Consider the following 25,247-nt stretch of genomic DNA (forward strand, 5'->3'; position numbering starts at 1 on the left):
CTTGCAGCTTTGAAACTGTCAACTTGCACTTGCGTCACTTGCTTGCGTTCAGTAGTGTATCCAATTCCATATCCGTTCTGAAACCGAAACTATTAACCAACCAGAACCACGAAAATGGACATGGAACTGAAAAGTGTGAACGTCATGAAATCGTGACGTCGAGCTTACGTCATGAAACGTCCTTTGAGCCTTGCGGGAACTCGACCCCAGCTGACAGTGACAGAGACAGAGACAGAATCGAATCGAGACTCGAGAGTCGCAGTCGAGTCAGTCAGTCAGTGAGTTGAGTTGAGTTTGAGTAGTAGACAAACTTTTGAGTGTGAGGGGACTTGGGACTTGTGTTGTGACTGTGAGTTGTACTTGTGTTTTGTTGTGAATTAAATTAATTGTGAGTACCGTACCGAAACCGAACCGACTACAACAACAAGAGGGAAGAAACGAAACAAGACAAGACAAGAAAGAGTATTCTCAGTGGTTACGGAAATCACAATTTGGATAGACATTTTAGTTTATAACTACTGTAAGACTTAGGTGGTGATAATGTACTGTTAAGACAGAGCCTGAATTTCCCAATGTTATGATGGTGGTATGTAACCTTACAATATGATTAAACTACAAATTTATCGTTAAGATTAAAATGTGATAGGGCCGGTGTATGAATAATTTCAAACGGGAATGCTTGATGGGTCATCATCAGGTTGGGCATGCCCACAAGTTAATTTAAGTTAGTGGCCTAGCCTATTTATTACCTATTCATGTGAAATATGAGTGACTTCCTGTCTGAATTTGTTTTAGGGCTAGTGCTTAAGTTAATAAGCCAGGGGACCAGTGTTTTTCATGACTAAACAAACATGTTGCTTACCTGTAATCCTGTTTCATCCAGTATTTATAGCTTGAAAATCCAATTTTAAGTTATCTTGCAAGAACTTTGTAAATAGCGACATAAGCTTAGACCTATTGAAAAAAATCCGTTTTAAAGTCCTGTTCACCTACATACTAACTTAACTTACTAGGTAGGCTACTAATTGAGTTTATTAAGTTAGGTACCTACTAATTGAGACAGAAAGAGTGTGTAAAATTGGTAAGGCCGTTAAAGGGGACTCTACAAGCATTTTGTAGTCTTAAAAGTGTAAATCATAACATAAGAATATAATCCCGGGATCAATATCTTCTTCCGTCACGACATGGGCTTCTCAGACCACGTTGATGGGATCTGTAAACAGGGCAACAAAATGTTGGGCTTCATCTCAAGATCTACCCGTGGGATTAACAACCCTGATGCTCTAAGAACGCTGTACTGCGCTATGGTGAGACAGATTGTGGAGTACGCCAGCCCCGTGTGGTCACCCTATGCTATTGGTGAAAAAGACAGGCTGGAAGCATTGCAGAGACGTTTCATCCGCTTAGTGGGAGTTCGCAATGGCTTTAACTACGCGGACGTCCCTGTCGTTTCTCTCTCTTCTGAACTGCAGCTTGTATCTCTTGCGGTGCGCCGAGACTTGGCCGACTTCATGCTCCTACTGAAAATAATCAGAGGTCTTCTATTTTGTCCGGATCTCCTGTCAAAAATTGGCTTCAAAGTACCGTCTGGCACTAGGACTAGGGAACTCTTCGTCCGAAGACACTACAACACGTCTTTCGACTTCCACAGCCCACTAGCTCGTCTTGCCAGGCTTGGAAACCGTGTTGCTCCGGACTGTGACCTGTTCTGTGACACAATTTCTCATCTCAGAAGATGTGCTTCGGAAATCTTCACTCCTTGAACCTCTACGAGCGTAAACTAGGCCTACTTCCAGACACAGATTTTCACCAGCATTTGTTCATCTTGTGATGTAGGCCCCATGTAAAATTTGTAAAACTGATTATTATGTTTGTTCCTGCATTTTTGTCAATGTAAAATTATTTATTGTAAAACAATTATTGTAACGAATTTGTCAATTTGTATGTATTGTAAAATAACTTAAACTCTTCTTGATCTCACTCATGCACTACTTGTTGCCATCCAACTTTCTATTTAAAAATTGTAAATATTTGTATTGTTAATATTTTTGTTACTATTGATATTGTTACCACTATTGTTATTGTTCACTATTTTGTTGTGAGTTGTTATGTATGTTGTGAATGTTTTTCATTGTAAAGTGGCTATGCCGTTGGGAAATAAAATAAAATAAAATAAAATAATTCAAGGATTAAACTTCTAGCTTGGTCAGATCCAACAGATATAGGCCTACCGGGTGTCCACAAAGTCTTGGTCTGATTTAATAGCTTTGCTGTACAAAAACCATTAGGGCCACACTTAACTTGTAGGCCTATGCCTTGTTTTGAAGGGAATTTAATCAAGTTTTATTTAATAAAATTGGTAATACCGTAACACAGCTGATTGACAACAATACAATCATAATACAATATAATAACAAATCAGAAATGGTGAGTTTACAAAAATGGTGAGAAATCACAGTTTGTGTTCTTGTTTCACAAAACCCAATCCCCTATAGCAGTTTAACGACTATCCATTTAAGTGAGAAGGTTAACAGACATAATAATTGTAGAATTTGGGGGAGCTAAAATCCCAGGACCGTGATTGAAAATAAAGGGCCAGAGTCCAAAACTAATCTTTGGTGTGGGGTAATGCATGATGAAATCATCGGATAATTTTTCTTTACCAAAGAAAATGTAAATGGGTTTGTTTACTTGGCTATGTTGGAGTTGTATGTAGTCCCCTAATTATAAGAACTGCAACTTATGATAATTTTCCAGCAAGAAGGCGCTCCACCTCATTGGGCTAAATCCGTGAGGGATTTTTAAAATCTTCATTTCCCGACCAAATGGCCACCTCTTTCCCATCATGTAACCCCCAATGGGTTTCTTTTTGTGGGTATTTGTCAACAACATTGTCTATTCTTCCCTGATTCATAATTTACACACACTTGCGGGATGGATTCAGGAATTCTGTGGTGTTTGTAACTCAGGATATGCTGACTAAAACCTGGGACAAACTGAAAAGATGTCTAGAAGATCTGCAGGCCACTGGAGGCGCACAAGTAGAGTTGTGATTAGTTTGTACATAGTTATAAAATCTTAATAAGTTACCTGTTATATCCGTAAATAAATCTTTATCCTACTATTACTCGTTTTCATACTATGCGGTTTCCTTATCAGACCAAGACTTTGTGGACACCCTATATCTCCAACAAATTAGATTAAATCTTATTGCTTGTACGATTGATTTTTCTAAAACTTATTGTGTTTGTTTTATGTTACCACAGCCTGAAACATACCTACCTCGTTGTTCTGAAAAGTATTTTGGCATTTTTCCACCAAATTTGTTTCTGTGTGTTGACAATCTTCACTGCATGCATTTTATACTCTGCCTGAAGCATATAAAAGGTGCCGAACTAAAAGATCTTATTGAACTTCTGCAAGTAAGTAATACACCTTTATTGATATATTAAGTTAGGCCTATAGGACATTGTTATTTAGAGTACAAAACTCCATACGGAAAAATGCTGCCTAAAAACTGACCTAAGTTAAGCTGGTCTGGAAACAATAACAAAGTTATAATCACATATGTTCTCTATTATTACTGGGTACGGTACATATTGATAAATTAGACATATTTTAATATTTAGGCCTACAAAATTAAAATGTAAATTTTTGATCTAGTTTAACCCCTCATTCCGACCATGACGGGACCAGGCCATGGTCAGATAGTCCAAGAGGTCGGATATCGGGACGAGCGGAGCCATAGCTCTAATACAAGGCCGTGACGTTCGAACTGGCAACGCCGCACTCACCCGCCTCCTGGGTCCGGCACTTGTGCTAGGCTATAAACATCAATGGGAGTATTGCTGCTCTGTATCAATGAATCAAAGTATTTAAATTCGATATTTTAATGGATTTTAGGGTATGGTAAAATAGACAAATTAGAATCTAGGTTTTTTTTATTTAGTGAAAAATTGCAACATACCACAATATGTCTAAAACTAAAAATACTAACATAATGTTTTTGGTTGCATTTATCGTATTGTAAGTACGATAAATGTGGAAATAGATGGACTTTACATGTTTCCTTTGTTAATTTGACGAGGTGTTAGCCCGTCCTACGTACGGGAATTCAGTAGTCAGTTAAAACCGTGTACAATTCAGATCAGCTAGTTTACACATATAAAGACAAAGTTTCTTGCAGTTTTAATGTAAAAAATCATCTTGTAAAGAAATGTTGTATGACCAAATATGTTTTTATTCCATCATAATATATACCTGATATATATACCTGATACGGCCTATACGATATGCATTTTAAATTCGATAATTTTACAATAAAACAGCAATTCTGGAATTTTTTTTGATGCGAAAAGCGCTGAAGTGAGGCAGCCGATTCGCACAGACGCACACTGATTATAAGTAGCCTACAGTAGAGAGAGTAATAGTCAATTGAGAAGTGTATAGACATAGTCAACGATACTACCTTCCATAGCATACCTGCCTCTTATTATCACCACAATACAACTACTATACACAATTTCCAGTAGGTCTGAATAGAAACGACCTAAAATAAAACGATAATATCCAATAAAATTCACAGTACACATAATTTAACTTTGGTGTCCTAACATCAAAACTAATCGTCACACCTATCCTCAATTTCACTGCATTAATTGCTAAATAAATAAGTGTAAACAAAGAAAAGTAAAAACAATAACAGTTTGTTTTAAAACAGCTGTTTGGTTCAAATAAAATTCATTTGAAAAAAAGAACTGGTCACATGTAGCAGGAATATAAAAAGTAAACACGCTAGTAAAGCTAATGACGTAATTGTCAATGTTTATTATACCGTTATCAGTTCTATCCTTGATAATTACCCACCCTCATTGAATAAATGTACATCGTAATTTCCCATATTAGTTAATTTAAACTACAATATATTCATAGTTAAAATAAAAGTGATATTTTCACGTTTAATGGCGCTGATATAGGCGCCCCCAAACGTAACCGCAACTGAACACGATTTCAAAGGATGGTTTGTCTAATTGCAGAATCCTAGGTCAATGATGACGTTGTGTCGAATCTATGTCATCCGTCTGTTTATCTTTATATAAAACCCGGATGAGGTTGTGGTGTAAATTTAAAATCGTGATTCCTGATTATTCTTGATCTTCTTTTTGTGACATAAATATTTCCGGGCCTAATCCAAACAAAGTTAACAGACAAACATAATTGTAAACAAAAAGCTACCATGAAGAATTAAAACATGTAAACATTGTTATTTTTTTAATCTTTCCTTGAAAAGTGGAGCAGTAAAATAATTTGCATTTATCCTTTTTTATTAAGACTCGTGTAAGCGTGTAAGCCTCGATTTATACTGTGGTCTAATCATCTCTACTAATCCTACTTATTTCCTATAATCAATGACAAAATAAGAGTAAATAAAATAACCTCATAGTTCCATAGTTTATATTTAACCAGCTGTTAGTTAAAACAAATTATATTGCTCTAAAACCAAACAAATCGAAGATTACAAAGATTGCTTTAAAAAATAATTTGAACATCCTAGTATTTTACTATGTATTAATTAATCTGTCATCCTCTTACAGAAGAATTGAACGTATCAATGATTAGCATTACACATAGTATAAATATGTCAACCCTAAGTATGTCTTTAAATTTTTATCCAAATGCTGAATTTGTGACACAAAAGCTGAATGTTTACAGCTGTTATGTTAAACAAATTATTTTATGCCAAAAGCTAGTTTAAAATCTTAGCGTCGGCTGCTAGACTTTTCAAAAATTAAAACTCAATTTCTAAAAAACTGGGACCCTAAACTAAAATTATGGCTTCGACATTCCCTAGTTCTCAAAATTATCTTTCTTGCAACACAAAAATCATGAAAATCCGTGGAGTGGTTGATTCAGAATCGTGAAATAAAAAAACACACTTTCGTTTTAATATTATAGATAATCTATACTATTATATAACAATCTCATGGTGTCTGTATATATGTGTGTTATTCAATATAGGCCTAGTAAAAACTACTAGACAGACTGGGCTTAAATTTTACAAAATACAGGGTGTTTTTTTAAAAACTTGCATCTTTATTTCTTTAAAAACCGCAATAGATAGAATTATGCAGTTTGCGGGAATCATCTATTGACGTAGGGGGCCCAATTGTTTTGAATTCAACGTTACATTCACATTCCCCCCCTTTCCCCCCTGCCCCCAACTTATTTTTTTTAAATAGCAAGGTACCCCTTGTGACATATCAAATGAAAGAGCATTAAAAAAGAAAATTTTTGATGAAAAAAAATTAAAAATCGGTTCATAAATTTGCGAGATATTTCCCCCCCCCCCTTCCCCGGAACTTGATTTTTTTTAATAGCAAAGTACCCCTTGTGACATATCAAATGAAAGAGCATGAAGAAAGATAATTTTTGGTGAAAAAAAATTTAAAATCGGCTAATGAATTTGTGAGATAATCCCCCCCTTTTTCCCCTACCCATAACTTGTTTTTTAATAGCAAGGTACCCGCCCTTGTGACATATCAAATGAAAAATAAATTTCACCAAAAATTTTCTTTTTTCATGCTCTTTCATTTGATATGTCACAAGGGGTACTTTGCTATTAAAAAAAAAATCAAGTTCCGGGGAAGGGGGGGGGGAAATATCTCGTAAATTTATGAACCGATTTTTAATTTTTTTTCATCAAACATTTTCTTTTTTTATGCTCTTTCATTTGATATGTCACAAGGGGTACCTTGCTATTTAAAAAAAATAAGTTGGGGGCAGGGGGGAATGTAAATGTAACGTTGAATTAAAAAAAATTGTGCCCCCTACGTCAATGGATGATTCCCGCCAACTGCATATTTCTATCTATTTCGGTTTTTACATAAATAAAGATGCAAGTTTTTAAAAAAATAGGCTACCCTGTATAGCTACTATACCAAGAATGGTAATACAGTAGGACTGACTAACTTATTGCCACTTCAATATTTGTAGAGACTAACATCTAACAATTTGTTCTAATAAAATTAATTTTAAATTTTCAATAGGAATATTATGTTTTAGTCTACCTGAGAAAACCACTAGTTAGCGACAACAAAATTTGAAGTTTTCATTTTGAAGGCATACTGACTATAAATAATCTATTTTCTTTGAATAATTACAAAGCAAAACGTTTTTCATTTTGTAAACGATTTCAGAAGCTAGGCCTCCATATGGCTTTCCACAATAATTAATAGAATTGTTTTATCTTACTTACTTACTTGAAATACAATTTGAAATACTTGAAATACTATCACATCAACATTCAGACTTGGGTCGGAGAACATGATGCTTTAATTGTTAGATGGTGTAGTACATATTTTTTACTAGTAGGCCTACTTAACAGAAACACCGGTTTATTTCTTCGAAGTGCTGGTTATTTGAGTTATTTTAATCACTTAACAACAGCTTTTATCAATAGATAGACAAATAAACAAGGAAATAGTACGGCTTTCTCATACCTAAAACTCGCTTCTCGCGTGTATATTTACACGAATCATTGTCTTATTCTTACATTTTTTTACAAATTTAAGTTCATATTCGTGAAAAAGTTTCACACAAAAACGAGAATTGTTTTAAGATGTCTAATTTGACCGAAGAATAGCAGGAAGCTATTGTTGCTTATGCGGCGGATCAAGTAGAATCTTAGAACACTGTATGTATTATTCATTTTTAATTGAGCTTTCGTAATTATTCTTGCATCCAGGCACATCACATCTATCTGGCATGCTGTAGTAACAAGTTCAATGTCATTACTAATGATTAAGGGTATTAGAAATGCGATTATGTACGTCGAGTACGCGACTCCTCCATTCACTGTAATGGTAAGACGACCGCGCATCAAGACACGGATGCAACGTTGCCACTTTTCGCTCGCCGCGGCCTTGTATTAGAGGTGGCTGTGGCGGAGCTTATCCTGGAGACTCCGTGCCATCAGTAATCATCTCCCACGACAACGGTAATCGTTCCCCGCGTTGCGGCAAAAGCCGTAGGCATAACTTGCAGTCTCCGCGACTTCGGGATCTGTTTCCCGCGACCGTGGCTAAAGCCGTACCTAGGCGTAACTTGCAGTCTCCGCGACTTCGGTATCCATCTTCCACAACCACAGCAAAAGCCGTGAGCGTAACTTGCAGTCTCTGTGATATTGGTACCGTATCCGTCTCTTGCGACCATGAGACAAAAGCCGTGTGCATAACTTGCAGTCCCCACAACATTGGTAATCGTCTCCCGTGACCGCGTAAATCGCGCTTGGTGTTATCTCCCCAGGCAGGAAACAAGTAGCCTACACGGGCGGACACTAGGTCGGATATCCCGAGGAGTTGAAAATAATGGATAACGAATGTTTTGACTTGACTTGATTTGCCGTGACCGCAAGATATCCTCTCAGGGGTGTTGCCCAGATTATGGAGGATGACTACCTATGTTGCCGTGACCACAAAATTTCCGCAAGTGTTGTCGCGATCGTGGAAGACGATTAGCTACCGTTGTTGCTGTGATCGCAAGATAACCTCGCGGGTGTTGCCGCTATCGCGAGAGACGATTACGATTCCACGTGTTGGGTGGATCAGTTTAGTTTTGTTTTCACGCCTAAGAAGTAGTTTTGTTTTTACGTTTCAGTTTTCTTTTTTTTCACTGGCACCTTAGGATAAATTTCTTTTAGTGAAACTTAGACTCTGTGTGACTTAGGCTAGGCCTACGTTAACCGTTGTTTGTTTCAGGTTCTCTTGTCTAACCCTGTAGGAAGCAGGGTGAGACTACTTAGTTTATTTACTTTTTTTACTGCATTCTAAGTTAGTAGTTTAGACGCACAGAGTCACGTCCAAATTACCCCCCACAAACTTCTCCAACTAGATTGGTGATTATTTTCGTTTTTATATGGAGACATTTTATATTAGTTGGAGCTCTGATAACCGAGACTATCAATATGTTTAGTTCAAGCTCGTTAAAGGTTAAACATTTGAAAAAATAATTTCCTAGTAGGGAAGCCTACAGGTGATAATTTATTTTCCACTGCTCCACATAGAAGTAATAATAAAATAATCCTGAAAAGAAAGTAGAATACGACTCAATACAATTTTAATTGACTGAACTTAGCACACTTGATTTTTTTAGCACTGCGGAGCCTACTTGAGTTTCAGCCTTCGAGATGCTACTGACTACTCAGCAATTATTGTAGATCACAATGAAATAATTGATTTTAAAGCTCCTGCATTTACAATAGAATATTTAGAAGAATGTTTAAGAGAGTCACAACTGCTGCAAATCTCTGACACACGGTTTAGGTAAGGATAAAGACAAGATCTGAATATTAAAGTTAACAAAATAGTCTTCCGGCTGCTCTAAATTTAGCAATTTATCGCAAAGAATTAGTGTAGTCTTAGTCTATTTAATTCTACAAGCCCAAATTTGACAGTAAAGTAAACCTATGAATAAAGAAAAAACCTTACATAACATCTTCATTGTGAAAGTAATAAAACCCATCTGATGATCTCAATGACTGTTTAATTTCAGTATTTATTAATTTTTTTGCAATTTAGGAGAAGTTTTGGTGTTGCAATAATATGGTTTTTAGGTATTCCTAGGTTTTTCATAGGTATCTTCCTTTGTAGTTAACAATCTTATTCGCTTTTCTAACAATACCATAATTGTCCACTGCGATCTTGGTGAGGGTGGTTGTCTTCTGTGGTCGAAAATATTCAAGATTATCTACCTCGATCGCAGCAACACCCACAATCATGTTCTTACTATGAAAACCAATAATACACCGTTAAAGAATGGACGCTCAGCCATAGGTTATTAATCAAAATCTTTCAGATACACACTTAATCCACAGACTTTTTCCTGGGCATCAAAGTGTGTGTAAAATTATTTTTTTCTCAGTTTCCTGATCAGCTGAACACACTGTTTGTTTGGTATTTCAGAATATTTTATTTAAATTTAAATACAGTTGACCAATTAATTCTCACGTTTGAAATAGATGAGTTCGGATTTGTGGGACTCTAGTGTACAAGTATGGCACACTATATATTGAAGGCATGAAACTGGCGAGTAAATCTTAAGTTTTCTAAATACTTTTGAATATTCTTTTATAAGTCAGTTAAATCCTATCTTATCAGAGTTATTATATTAATCCCTATTGTATTTAAACACATCACACTAAAATGTTTGATTGTTCTACTAAATGCAAGTAATTTAACTGTAATTATTTTTCAGACAAGCGACTACGAGCCATATAGCACGTGATGTTGACTGCATGAAAGTGGTTTTCTTCCGTCAATGTTCTTGGGATGCTGTATTGTCGGATGCTGATAAAAAGTGGTAAGATCCCTTTGGAATTTGTAGTTAGCCTATATTAAGTAAAACATTGTGTTTGGATTAGAATGTACAGGTTGACCAACAGGAACCAGACGTTTTTCAAACGGATAGTATATACATCAGAGCTATTGTTGCGAGGGGGGAGGGTTGTCCTTCATTGCTGTATATTATGCCATTTTGGTAGTTAGGGATTCCTGAATTTTTAAGATTTTTTGTATATGACCTATACATTCTTTTTTCAATTTTGAAATCTTGGCCATAGAGCATTGCAGCTGCTACTGTGGGGAACGAAGAGCTGTCACCGTCTCCTAGGTAATACTTGTATCGTAGGCCACGAGTCTCCTCCGATTTCTCAAACATATCTAACACTCCTCGGACTTCCATCCCTCCACTAAAACCAAAGTAGTTGGCAATACATTTTTCATCGTGAATGTTCTGTAATCTATCCTTGCACCTGCAGTACTTTGTCAAAACCCTACAGTCTATAACTTTACCAGTATCCCCACTAATCGCTGTCAAACCTCCGTTGAGGGACGAATGACCACAGCGCTGCCAACTCCCATCAAAATAGCTGTTATATGATTTTTTATTTTCAGCTGTATTCTCTTCTCTCTATTGCTGCCTCCCTCATGCTGTCCTTAAACAACTTATGCAGCTTTACACAACATGTTTTTGTAGTGTCTGAACTCTGGTGGCTGAGGCATGTTCATCATGGCACACACACACCGAGCAACTTGTTCCCCTTTTCCAATACATCAAAACGCATATGCCAATCTTGCTGAAATGGTTGTCAACACAATGGATATTTGATTCAAACAGAAAAATTAATGTGATTACTATATGAAAGTTATTTTATTGCATGTTTGATCCGTCAACGCTCCCTAAAAGTGAAAAATATTTTTGGGACATACATTTTCTAAATATGTAATAACTTTTTATACAACTTATCGGAAATGGCCTATTCATTATTTTTAACTGTGTTACCAGTAATAACTTGATAATGTTAATATAAAATCTCCAAATATGAATTTTTTGTATTTTTTGACACTTGACTCCCCTTGTCAAAGCACAGACTTTTTCAGGGGTAGGTAATAACATGGTTATCTTACAAAGCCAACATTACAAATTTCTTATGTCTCACCCATAATCGTGCCTTGGATTTAATTTTATCAAATTTCCCATATAGGGAATAAGCTATTAATGTAGAGATCATGGTAAGACCTGAACCCGGGACCGATTTACTTTTTTGTTTTGATGTCCACAGAGGCCAAAAACACTAGCTGTTCAAATTCATATATTAGATTCATATAACATAAAAATGATCCGATTTTGATGAAATTTGGTACAAACAAGTATACGTACGTTTATTCAAAAGATTTTGCGAACCAGCATGATCGGACTATGGGATCGGGGGAAATGAACGTTTTATGGGGTAAATAACGGTTTTCTTGTTTTTCACCCTAAAAAAATAAAATTTCCCAATTTCTCTATAAACAATTTTGAATAGCTTAAAAAACAAATAATTTTGTATATTGAAGTGTTTTTGTATGGTTATTGGTTACGGATAAAATGAAAAAATTATAAATTTAAAATTCCCATGTTATTCTTATATATTTTGATCAAACTGGGCAAATCTATTTATTTTATACTAAGCTATTAATGTTTTACTAAAAAACTCACTTTATTGTCCTCCCTGTAGCAGCAAACCTAGGTAGGCCTACTCATTAAACCTAATGCTATTTAAATAGATTTAATTGAAAATCAAATCATGCAAATGGAAATTCGCTTAGTCTGCAGGTTTGCTGCAGCGGGGGTATTTAGATTTAAAATTAAATAGTTTGATAAGCTTAGGAAAATGTGCCACGGGTAAAAAAACCAATAGTTCAGTTTAACCTAAATTTCATTTTTTCAACTAATTAACACAAAACTTTCAGGTTTGAAACGGAAAGTATAAACAAAACAATGGATGTTTTCAACCCACTAGTTTCCTCTACCTGTATTGGTAGTCCGACTTCCCCAGAGGAACGGTAAGTTGGCAAAACTTTTACTTGTCTTTATATTGGATATTTATTCACCAGCCCAATACAAGGGTTGTTCAGGAAGTAAGGAAGCGCCCAACAAATTACAGATCACCCTCACAACTGGTAGTATTTTACATTTTTGGTTCCTTTTAAAACTTGTGCTACTAGCACATGCCTTCTGGCATCATACGGAAATGTTTCTTACTTTCTGAACAGTTCTCATATTTATTCGGAAATGTTGTTGAATAGTGCACCAAGAGGCTATTATGCGTAACACAATTGAATGTAACTTCAGATCATAGCCCGTTATACTTTATGTGTAACAAACTGTCAGCGTAATGAAATAATACATTATTATTATAAAGCCAATTTCTTTTGTATGCATTTACATCAACCCTCCATATGGTATGTTTAAAGGTCTTAAATTTGGCCCATTTATTGCGCATTCACAGAGTTTTATTAAAATGTATCTGAGAATCAATAAGACACTCTAAAGTATATATAATTTCAAAGTATATATTATCTCAAAGTTTGATATGTTTGACATGTTATAGGTAGGTAGGCCTATGGATTTTGTTTGGAAAATCATGGACTTCAATGCTGGAAATAAAATATTAGGCCTTCACAAATGGTAGCAAAAGTTTATGTACAGTTAACATTTTTCAAAAATTATAAAAAAAAATGAAAAAGGCTTAGGTTTGCCCTCAATAAAATTGTATAATGGATAGACAAAAATATAATTATAATAGGGAGGTAAATAGGTTATGGCTGAAAAACACATTTAGGACATTTAGCCACAGCTAAGAATGAATGGCCTAACAGAAGCTAGGATTCTGAAGGATAATTCACATTAAAATCACTTACTTCACTGGGATGAAGTATATCACTTTCTTCTCCAGCATCATCAACAAGCCCAATACAAATAACAAATAAAATAAATGTTCTTATAAATCCACCACTTATATCACTACTGTTTATTTTTTGACTAAAAACAACAATAAAACACATCATAATATTAGGAGTAAATATACTTGAATTTATAATTTTGTTATATTTAACTGTCCCTTAAATCTTACAAAACTGTAATTGCTTGATATGGTTTCCTAATGCTAATATAATCCAAACCTCTTCAATTTATATTTTTCCTAGCAGCCCTTAACAATTTAGAAAATCATTGAGAGAATAAGTACTTGGCAACCACAGTTTTTAAGTTTTTGACTTTTATTGTTCCAGGAGTTTGTTTTGTTGTTTCGCTATGTTTTGCTCTCCATGAACTATCATAAAGAGCTATCCTGTGTTGGCTATTTAAGATTACTCTTGTGCCAAGTGTTGTAGTGATGATTTTAATTGTTTTATCAAGACTTTGTAAGTTTTATCAAACAATACCATAACCAAAGAGTGCTCATCACTGATGTTCATGTTTGACAATACCTGTCAAAAGTTTCATCTGGACAAAAATAGGGCGCAATAACGGATCGTTTATCAATCGCAGTGCTTTAAGAAACACAACAGTTCATTATAGAGACAGAGAATATTTTCGAGGATTAATTTGATCTATACTGTTTAGAACTTAGATTTTTATATAAATTTTACTTTAATTGCATTGCCTGAGAAATCACTGAATTTGTTTCAGAATTGAACCTCGAACTATACCGGAATCAAGCGAGGCTGAACAACCCTCTGCATCCAACAACCAAAGCCACAATTCCAAACAGGTTATGCTTTCTGATGACGATGATTCTGATTTAACAGAACCAGAAACAATGGAAGTTGATGAAACCCATGAAAAAGGCGAACATTTAAACAAAGATCTAACTTGTGAGGTGAACGGGCCAAATAGTCCAAAAGAAGATGAAGAGGTTGACGACTCAAATCGCCCAAATTGTTCAGGTTTTGTGTGTTTAGCTACATCACAGCAAAATGAATCTGGAAAGAACAAAAGATCCAAAGAAACAGCATCTACGTCAAACCAGCCTTCAAAAAAATGGTAAATACTTGGGTCTCACAATAAGTTATTAAGTTCCCTTACAAAAATTGTTGTTGTGGTAAAAAAATGTTCCTTAAAATGTCAATGGTGACCTAAAACAAAACTAGATGGATCCTATAACTAACTAGGCCTATACAAGTTTTTAAGACAATCTGTTGTGTGTTTTTTCCAGGGCGTTCTTAGACGAGTTTCATCCAACTAGTGAAAGTGATGATGAAACTTCCAGTTCTGCAGCAGCAGAAAATAAGAGGAAGAAGGAAGAGGAAGTGAAAAAGAAGAAGTTGGAGTGAGTATCAGTTATCTGAATCATGAAGCATTTTTGTGCCTAAAGAAATCTTTAGTTAGTTTTAACATGTTACCCAATCAACCGTTAAAACTCTGAATCATTGTGACTTTAGTTTCTAAATCTAAATTCTAAATCTTTAGTTAAATTTTGAATGCATTGTTAATCACAATTTATGAATAAATAGTATACTATGAAATGAGTAATTCATGCATTCAACTCCAATTAGTTTTGTGAATAATTAATTAAACTTTCAACTTAAATTTAAACCTTTTTATCCATTGTTTATCTTATCTTGGTCTGGAATCCCATCCAATCAGGTCAACTGCTGTAGACTGCGTGGCGACATCGCTGCCACTGTTGGTCCATGTGTATTGCTTTATTGGTTTGTTTTCCCCCGCCACAACTAGAGGTGGGTTTTATGGTGATGGCTTTTGTTTCCTGACCTTTATCAATGTGATAAAAGAAAATGACTGAAAATTCACAAGTTCCATTACCAAGTTTGAGTGACCACCCTGTTATAGTCTTAGGACTGTCTGTCCCTCTTCTGTTTATTCGTTAATTTTGTTGGCTTAGTACAGTACTTCATCAAATAAAAAATAATAATAAACTCTTCTTGTATGCCGATGACTCAACTCTACAGATTGCTGAACAACACTTTTTAACACTAAACCACTATTCTAGAAATCTTTTAAAAGTCACAATTGAGTTCCCTAAAAGAAAAAAAAACTTAAATGCCAGTAAAACAAACTGTTTGATTTTTAATTTGAGACTAGGGCTGGAATGCCCTTTTTGTAAAACCTTGAAGAATTGCAACAGTGAGTCACAACTAAGCCAAAAAGGTCTTGCTGCTATCTGAGAATTTATTAGAGGACCTTCACATGTCTAAGATAATAGCTGGCATTTTCTAAGAAACCCTATTTCAATCAATGTACTAAAAAAATTGAATACTATTATGAATAATAATTGATTACCGGTGTACTTAGTAAAGAAGTCAAAAGTCAAAATGTTTATTGTACGTAGATTCATTAAGAATTACAATTGGGTTTTATTAAATAATAATAATAATGTTTTTGAAGAATTTGTTCAATGTGTAAAATGGTCTTCCCATCAGTCATATCATCCACTCTTTTTTTCAGTTTGTCTTCAATCAAGTTTTTCATGGACTTTATAAGATACTTATTAAATTTACTCACGGCTAAATTAATTTATTAGTAGAGTAGAACTTTTTACAATATACCAATCAAAACATGCCATAAAACAATTTTTTATACTGTCAACATTTTCAATGTTTCTTACATTCTCTTTATTTTTCAGAACGTTTTTCGACTTTGATTGTAGTAAGGAAGACACACAAAAACCTACCAAAGATGCAAAACAGTAAGTACTGTTTTTTGTGAGCTTTTTAAACTATCAACCTAAATTGTTAAACCAGACAAGAATGTCAAAATGACCTGTACGATAGGGTGTGTAGCCTATTGTACTTATTTTTGGAGCTACCCTAGTATGTAATGTACTTAATGTTGCCATCATTTTGTTTGTTGTTCAAGCTATTTAGAAAAAATTAAATATTAGAAAAAAAATTAATCTTATTTGCTTCTTAAAATGAACATTGTCTTATTTAGCGCACTCTAGTTTGCAAACTGAAAACTAGGGGTGTGCGATGCATCGAAAATGCATCGAAATTTCGATTCGATTCGATTCGATGCATCGAATCGCGATTCGATTCAGTGGTGGTCAAAAAACGATTCGATTCACGAGGGAGTCAGTATCCATATACGAAAAACGCCTGCAGAAAGTCAATGCAATACCCGCAATACAGGAGCGCGTTGCTGTTGCGTTTCCTTTACGAAGGCGTTCTTATTTAATACATTCTTTGCATTAAATATAGCTTTAATTGTTTTATATTTTTTTGTTTTGACATTGCAAATGATTAGAGGTTTTGTTTTTTGTCTTGATGTAAGCAGTGTGTGAAATATTTTACTACTGTGAACCTAGCCAAAACAAGGTAGGTTACTCCAAAATCATTTTAAAAATAAGTCTGAAAAATTGTTACTTAATACTTAACTAGTAAGATCAATGTTATAGACTGATACATTTGGTATTTTTGTTAGGTGTCTGTCGGTCCCCGTCCCCGAATTTTTGTTGGGGCAAAAGAAAAAAAAGAATAATTTATTTCCAAAGAAACACTCTTATATTATTATATCTATTACAGAGGAATTAAAATGTTCAAATGAGAATTAAAAATTAAGTTGGCTCACGACCTTTAAGAATAAAGACACAACAGAGCAATTGCCGCACTGCCACTAGCCAGAGCCAGGTCTAGTCGTCTACTGATAAGAGTAACAAGACAAAAGCCGTGACGCAACACTAACAGTGCAATGAAAACAAAGTCAAAAGAATAGAAAGACTATTTATCCAGACATACTAGTATAATCATTTATTGTTCATTCAATACCTAATTAAAAATATATTTTAGTATTTTACATAATAAATTATAAACAAAAGAAATATCTGATATAGTGAACAGATCTGTATCTTGGTTAAATAGGGTTAAAAAAATATATTTCTAAGATCCAATACAATATTTACAACTCACAGATTACATTGAATTAATTTCTTTGGAAATAATCTCTAACAGTTTTGTGTTTTTGAATAAAGAAATTTATTTCTTTGTCTCTACTTCCTTGTTTCATCACTTGCATTTTGTCAGCAATTGAAGCAACTGGGTAGCAACCGGGTGGTGTAAGAGGGGAGGGGGAGGGTCTATGACCTTGAATTCACACATCGTTGCCCGGGCCTGGCTGGTGAGACTGATTCATTGTTTTTGTTGACATACTACTACCCTTCCTTAATAGAAAAAGGCCCTGCTGTTCCAAAAACATTGAGGGTAGTTTAAAAACATAGACCTGTGTTGCCAAGGGCACTAGAAGATAGCATTTAACTTTCTTGTCTCTTGATTTAGTATTATCAAAGATTACATATGCTAACGCAAAATAGATATTGCAGCCAAGCCATTTTTGTGATATCAATTTCTATGCGAAGCCTAGCGAATGTCTTCACAACCTAAGACTTCATTGCCGACACGACCAGCTGTTATTTACGTATTTTTTGTTGTTATTTATTGTTATGGTTAACCTTTATTTATGGTTGTTTGCTTTTGCTTATGTAAGTAACAGGAGGTTTGTTAGATGGATTAGCAAGAGTGAAGAAGTGTTAGTATTATGTGTAGTGAATTACAATTGTATTATGATGTGGATATTTTCATGAACAATACCAGGTATTAAGACGAGTGTAGCTGCCTATGTGATAAATGGCAAACACGGCAATCAAAAAACGGCAAGGCCTTCCCGACACTGCTTTACATTCACGTTTAGTGTGTGAACCGCATTTTGAACCTAACTGCTTTATAAATAATATGAGAAGTAAAAAGGAAGCTGTACCAACATGACAAACATGTAGTTATGTACTAACAAACTATAAATGTACACCAGTTGTCACTCAGCAGTCTGCACTCATTAAGTTACTGCCTCTACAGACGATCACCACCGTCTCGCGGCAGCCCCTTCATCACATAGCGATAAATTAACCAGTATTGCTAATGTCAATGTCTCATTATCTTTAGAGTCTGCCTTATGATAACAGTTATAATAGAGTTCCGAAATATATTATTAACTACCTTCATCACACTGTTATGCAATAATTTGTAATTTTTTGTCAATTGAAAATAGACGTACGTTGAACATCGTGGTTTAAGTGTTTATAAACGAAGACCACTAATAGGGAAATAGAGTATCCTAGCCTATATATTTATGGCGTTCAAATTTGGAGAGGGTGGTTAGGCAATTTCTGCTCCAAGGCGCTCCAATCCAAACCTGGCTACGCCAATACAATGCCTTAATGTTGATTCAGGAACTTGCCATGAATGGTTGTTGTAAAATGTAGTTACAGGCTTCCGGTACAAAGTATTCGACCTATTGTTAAATATAATGTTTAAAACAGGCCATACCAATAAATTGGGATGTCGGGTCACTCGGGTTAGTTCACTTTCGTGTGATTGCGAGAGTGTGACTGACTGAGACTGACCTCCAATTTCCAACCTAAATATCGTGTTTACGTGGTAAAGATAACCTCTTTAATTTATGTACAACTAATATTCCGCTGTTGTTAAAACTATGTGTTCTTAAATTTATTTTATATAGTCGTCAGTTGAAAGATTTGTTGTATAAAAAAAAATCCAAATCTAAAATCTATATTTTATATCTTATGTTATACATTTTTTCAAAGCTCTGTTGCAAACGGCACTTAAAAACACCAGATAATGTGACGAGATAATACTTAGTTTGAAAACAAATGCCGATCTTTGTAGATAAATGTTCTTCCTACAAACTATGTGTATATTTGCTATGTTTCAAAAGATCAAGTAGCCAGTGAATGGTTAGGTAGTAGTTGACTAACCATACATTCCTCATCGTGAGTTAGTAGTAAGATATTGCGTGAGTCTAGAAATCCGGAAGCAAACTTTGTGGGTCAAAATTCCGAAAACAGAAAAGTCGAACTCACAAATTGTCACTAATTATTAAAACTTGCAAGATTTATAAATTTCTAAATTGTTAAGAGTTCTCTAACGTTAAAATTCAATGCAGAAAAACTAATATAACATTGTAAGCTTATTATATCACTGTGAATGCAATTTTTGAAGATTTTTATTAATTCATGTTTATATCAGTAAACCTTTAGTATCCTTTAGCTCTTTGTTTCACGGTCACTTTAATTTTAAATTAAATAACTGCCATTTTTGTAAAAAGATAAAGTTAAGTATGGTACATTAATGATAGCTGTGCGCTTTCAACAAGAGATACGATGACGACGGGTCGGCGAGCGCGTTGCGTACAGAGTCAATGGTACAGAAAAGTTAATCCCGAGCACGCGAACATTACCGAACTCACCCGAACTTGAATGGTAATGCAGATTGAGACTTGACACAGCGCCTCTGTTGAGGGACCACCCAACTACGTGAAGGTGGCCCCATCCAAAAACGACTTGGCACAATTTTGCCGTAAGGTGCAATATCTATTTTGCGTTAGCATATGTAATCTTTGGTATTATTTTAATCTTCTATATATTATTTAAGAGTTACTTTTCGGGTACCTAATTAGTTGTGATATTGTTTAGCTTCATTTTATGGATTTTTAATTCTTTTCATTCATTAGCTATCAAAATCAGTTGTTTTAGGATTTTAATCTCTTGCAGTACCGGTAGGTCTATACTACTGTATGACATGATATGCATTTTTTAGTCCTTATTAATTATACCATAAACAATGTTTGTATGTTATTTACTGTTTTTGAGTTTTATAGGAAATTAGTTTACACAATATCTTTTCTTCAATGAGTTCTCCACTTGACATGTTGCTTCTAGCCTATTACTATTTTAGGCCCTATAAAAATAATGCCTATGTAAAGCTGTAGGCCTACTGATGCCAATAATAATTCTTTATTTATGATGATGTAACAAATAATGTAAGTGTGAGGTTATTATACTAAGGAGGTTAGGAGGCAGGGAATGAATGATACATGTTGCATGGTGGAAACATATTATTTTTATTTTCTTCTTGCTTGCAGTCCTGAAGCCGGTCCACAGGCCCTAAACTTGTGATATGTAAATTTATTTCTTAATGGTCTTTTTATATTAAGTTCCATTCAAATTTGTTGTAATTTAGCTACCGGTACCTATTTAGTTATTTAAACAGTTATTAAAATGAGAATAAATGTCTTGATAAAAAAAATATTTTCTTCTTTCTTGCAGTTGAGCCAATTCCAAGTAAAAATTATGAAATAGGCAAGTAAAGCAGCTCACTGGTATTTCCAGCAGTTATTCTAATACATATGATTGAAAATAAATATTTTTTCACCTAAAATTCATATGTAAGTATGAATAGGCCTAATACCACATCAACAAAAATTTGTATTACACAAATGTGATAAATTTTAATTATTGTTAATCCACTCAATTGGCAATTATGAATAGAAAAATACCGTATTGCTTCGAATCGAGTTGCATCGAATCGAAAATCTTTTGAATCGAATCGTTGCTTCGAATCGAAAATTTTTTGCTGCTTCGCACACCCCTACTGAAAACTATTTCAAATGTTTTTAGCACAATAAAATATAAGAAAGATGGGCCCTAATAAACTTAATCCTCTTTGAACTTTAACCCTTGTCCAGTTTATGAGCTTCAAACCCTCAGTCACTTTCCATACATTTAAGATGTTGTATTATTTTCTGAAATCGTCATTAACCCTTTGAGGTCGAATTTTTTCCACATTTTCCGGTGAATTTAGCTTGCCATTCAAGCAGTCAGGAAAATGGCACCCAGTGACCCATAATCGCCATTCGACCAAAAAAATTAACTTTTTAGATTTTTGAATTTTTTTTTTTTTTTTTTTTGGGTCCTTGTAGGTCGCCATTTTTGAGCAGTCGGCAAAATGGCGGGCGGCGACCTATACTCGCCATTCGACCGCAAAGGGTTAAGAAAAGGAATGAATCGTCTTTAAATTATATGGAAATGGCAACTAAAATGTTTAGCAAGAAAAATTTAAACTGACTTATCTATTTTGTGTACACTTCCCCACTACCAACAAAAGGAGGAGGTTCTCAATTTGTTTGTGGCGATGTTTTTTTTTTTCTATGTATGTTCACCAATTTCTCTGTGATTCTTTTACCGATCAGTGTGGTTCCACCACCAAAATAACCAGGAGAGTTTCTATTTGGTACCTTATATATTATGTTTAAGTATAATATTTGTTTCGGTGAAAAATTCTGAAAACCTTAAATATTCAACATTTATTTTGTTTACATTTATATTTATATGATCTTAAAGATGTCTCATAGTGTTTTTTTTCACAGCTCAAGATTACCTTATTCATACAATGAACAAGCAAACATCCTTAAGTACATCACTGTTAATTGTGAATACGCAAGACTAAAAGGACGGGAGTTGTGGATGATAATGGAGAGACGGAATGTAAGTGGAGAATATTGTATATACTTAAATTGATTTATTTTACTACTTTTTGAAATGTTTTGTCTAATTTACAACAATCTTTTGACATATATTTGCGGTTTACTCTAGAAATATACAAATGTTTAATAAATATTGAATGTCCAATGATTTTTACGCCTAATCACTAAAGTACAGTGCACTTCCGATTATCCGAGGTTGTTACAGGAGGTTGTTATATTTTAGTGATTTTCCCATGTACGGAATATAGGGAGTAAGCTACAGTATTACCGAAGGTCTCGTGATAAGGCCTGGCCCCGGAACTGATTTACTTTTTCTTTTTGCAGTCCCCAGAAGGCCAAAAACACCATCCGTTCAAATTCATATATATGATTAATTAATCATATAAATTATAGCATAGAAAAGGATTAAACTACTTTTGTATCATTAATAAGTGTGTTTTGTACTAGGTAGAGAGGGGTTGAAGCAGACTTGTAGAGTGAAAGATGTTTCTTTACAATTGCCACTTTTTTTGTTCTAGGACGCTAGGCACGAGCCTAGGATTGTTTTTCACATTACTTCAGGCTAAACCTAGGGGTTTTGGCATTATCACTTAGATAAAATCCATTGGTGATTTAGCGGGATTTGAACCCGGGACCTCTTGGACTGAAATCCAGCATTCTAACCACTAGACCAGCTCCCTCATTAGGAATGTTTAAATCATAAAGTATTGTTACAAAACCAAACGGATATTAACGTACTCTATTCTTGACCATCAGGAGCGAATTTTAGAAAGAGATTTTCAGTTAAAACTCTATTTTCAGTTGTTAGAAATTGTATGTTCTTGACCACCACTAAAGTTTATCAGTTCAGTTTGGATGATACCGTATCGACTCACCCCTTGCTTAGTTTGATATATTCCACGAACAGGCCCAAGGTCTATGTAAAAGGAGCTATGAACCTCTTTTAAATAATGAGAAATCTTGAACATTAACATTATTTAAGAAATGCTTCTAAATGTACAATCAATTTAGAATATTAAATATGTAGCAGTTGAATATTACAAACATCACGGTCACGGTAATATTATTAACAATTGAGATGGGGGCCACCCAGGTAGCACAATTTTTATTTCAGCTGCTGTTTTTCAATACGGACGAAATGAGAGCATTCTATTGGCTGTCATGGCGTAACGTCACTCTCTTCTCTTTTGTTGCTTTGTTTCAGACTAAGATCAGCTGTTTCATCAGCCAGGACCAATTTATTAAAAGTCCAATGATCAAGTACAGCTGGTTCCAGTTTCGAACCTACAAAAAGCTACACACTGTCCTCAATAGTCCATTGCCCAGTTAATGTTATTGTACCTTTAGTATATATTTTATTTTCAGATTTGCCCTAATAGGACATGGCAGAGCATGAAGGAACATTTTGTCAAGAAAATTATTACGAATATCGAAGCATTTGACTTCTTAACAGAAAGTGATAAACTTAAATTGAAGACCTCTTTTTACTGAAGCATTACCATCTTTTAAAACAACAAAATAGTGTGTATATTGTCATTTATTAAACAAATTATTAAAATTATATCTCTTTTATTTCATGTGTTAAAACAATAAAGAATTTTCCTTAAACCTCTGATTTCATTTTACCTTGCCTGATTTCCTTTGTTTCTACTGTATTGTGGTTTCAACTATTATCTGATGGTGGGTAGTAGGATACTACAGTATACAGAAACTGAACAGAAATGGTATAGATAGTAAACAAACAAATGAGTCACTGGCTCCCGAGTAAACATGTTTGCATTATTTATTTAAATGGAAATCTCAAAAAACATTGGAACCGTCAAAAACATCCAAACCAGATACTACCAGCAATAAGATTCTGGCCATATAAAACATTAAATTTGAGAACTAGTTCCATATGCAACGCGGTCAGGCAGACGTTTTGTCCTTCAGGCTCTTGAAACCGGAAGCTGCTCACTACAAAATTTAGGATCATAGACGGAATCAGGTAATTTTATACCATTTTAATCGCTGTGTATATTTAACGACGCATTTCAACCACTTGTTCTAATAAACGTAGGTTTACACATTTGTACCAAAGCTGGGGACAGCAAAACGAAACAAATTGGTCCCGGGGTCCAATTCTCATCTTGAGATCTAAACAGGAAATTCGCTAGCTTACCTGGTAGATAGAGTCCAGATTAGCCTTGATTACACATAAAAACACATGACACAACACAGAAAAACTTAATATTTCGTCCCAGTTAGGGACTTCATCAGAAGGGAGAAGAGAGAAGAAAGAAAACTGGCAGTTACAGTTCAAATTCAAAAGTTCCACAATAGTGTTTGCCAACTGTTGTTTAAAATTAAATGAAAATCCTGTTGTTATGTACATCTATACACATACACTCCTATATATACACATGGTAGGTTGATTATTAAAAAAATGAAGCTAGCTGAGGAAAGGGTTGAGTGAATTATCTGATGTTAAGGTTAGGAGGGTTTCTAGAATCAGTGATGTATTGGTAGGCTAGTTCCCCACCTTCTGAGTAGGGAGCTGTTACATTGGTCTTTGGGGAGGGATTTGATGGATGAATTTGAACTGTAACTGCCAGTTTTCTTTCTTCTCCCTTCTGATGAAGTCCCTAACTGGGACGAAATATTAAGTTGTTCTGTGTTGTTTTATGTGTAATCAAGGCTAATCTGGACTCTATCCCCTATCCTTGTACATAATAATCCTAATCAGCCAATTGGCCTTTCCTTAACTCCTAAAACAGGAAATTCGTGAATACTAATCTAAAATTAACAAAGTTGGTGCTTAGCTCTAGAAAGTGTGTACTCAGTTATAATGAACCAATGGTTATGGCATTTGTGACTCAAGTGGTTAGAGAGTTAACTCAGTGGATGATCGCTCATAGTCACAAAGGTGTAACATCCCTGTCTTTTTATGCCTTATCAGGAGTTCCCCAGGGCTCGCATCTGGGTCCCTTGCTTTTCTGTCTGTTCATCAAGGACAACCTGATAACTGTTGAATATTTACTTTTCACTAATGTTGTCTAATTCTTCTGTTGAACCCACACTCTCAATCAGAGGAATCACTTCGGGCAGGGTCAGTGGAGCCCTGTGCAAACTCAATAGCAGCGCCACCCTTTTATCCAGTACGGGCGGGCGGTGGTTGTAGTGCGCCCCTGGGTATATGCCCAGACTGCCCGTTTATAAAAGCGGGCCTAATCACTCGACAATATTAGCAACTGGTGTAAAAATAACTCAATGGAACTTACGTTTTGTCAAGTGATAATTTTTAAACGGGACTTCCGAATAAATGGAGAAAGTTTGAAGAGGATAGAAATGGTGAAGGATTTGGGAGTGAATGGTTGGTTAGAATGCCAGGACCGAGAATAGGATATACTTATCGTAATGCCCCAGTCACTAATCTTGAGGCTCAATATCAACTTAAATCTCTCCACACGAGACGTACTATTCAAGACTGCTGTTGTTCAAGCTGGAAAATAATATCCTGGACTGTCCGATACCCTGCAGTACTTGATACTTGTGTCCTTAATCCTTGACCGACAATGTCGGATAGACTGCGTCAGAGG

The 25,247-nt window shown here is 34.9% G+C and overlaps 1 protein-coding gene across 1 annotated transcript; it reads left to right on the forward strand.

Moving 5' to 3' along the window:
- Positions 1-418: 418 nt before the first annotated feature.
- On the forward strand, positions 419-23,266 carry LOC129001739 (uncharacterized). The gene is made up of 10 exons (XM_054429156.1): positions 419-586; positions 3,267-3,422; positions 9,151-9,320; positions 10,252-10,356; positions 12,288-12,380; positions 14,008-14,361; positions 14,534-14,647; positions 15,962-16,024; positions 21,553-21,670; positions 23,035-23,266. The coding sequence occupies exons 1-10, from the start codon at positions 578-580 to the stop codon at positions 23,158-23,160; spliced, it is 1,308 nt and encodes a 435-aa protein (XP_054285131.1). The 5' UTR covers positions 419-577; the 3' UTR covers positions 23,161-23,266.
- The last annotated feature ends 1,981 nt before the right edge of the window (positions 23,267-25,247 follow it).

Source organism: Macrosteles quadrilineatus, unplaced genomic scaffold (assembly GCF_028750875.1).
Source record: "Macrosteles quadrilineatus isolate MER2022 unplaced genomic scaffold, UCM_ALF_1.0 Scaffold_8__2_contigs__length_117827958, whole genome shotgun sequence".
Classification (NCBI taxonomy): domain Eukaryota; kingdom Metazoa; phylum Arthropoda; class Insecta; order Hemiptera; family Cicadellidae; genus Macrosteles; species Macrosteles quadrilineatus.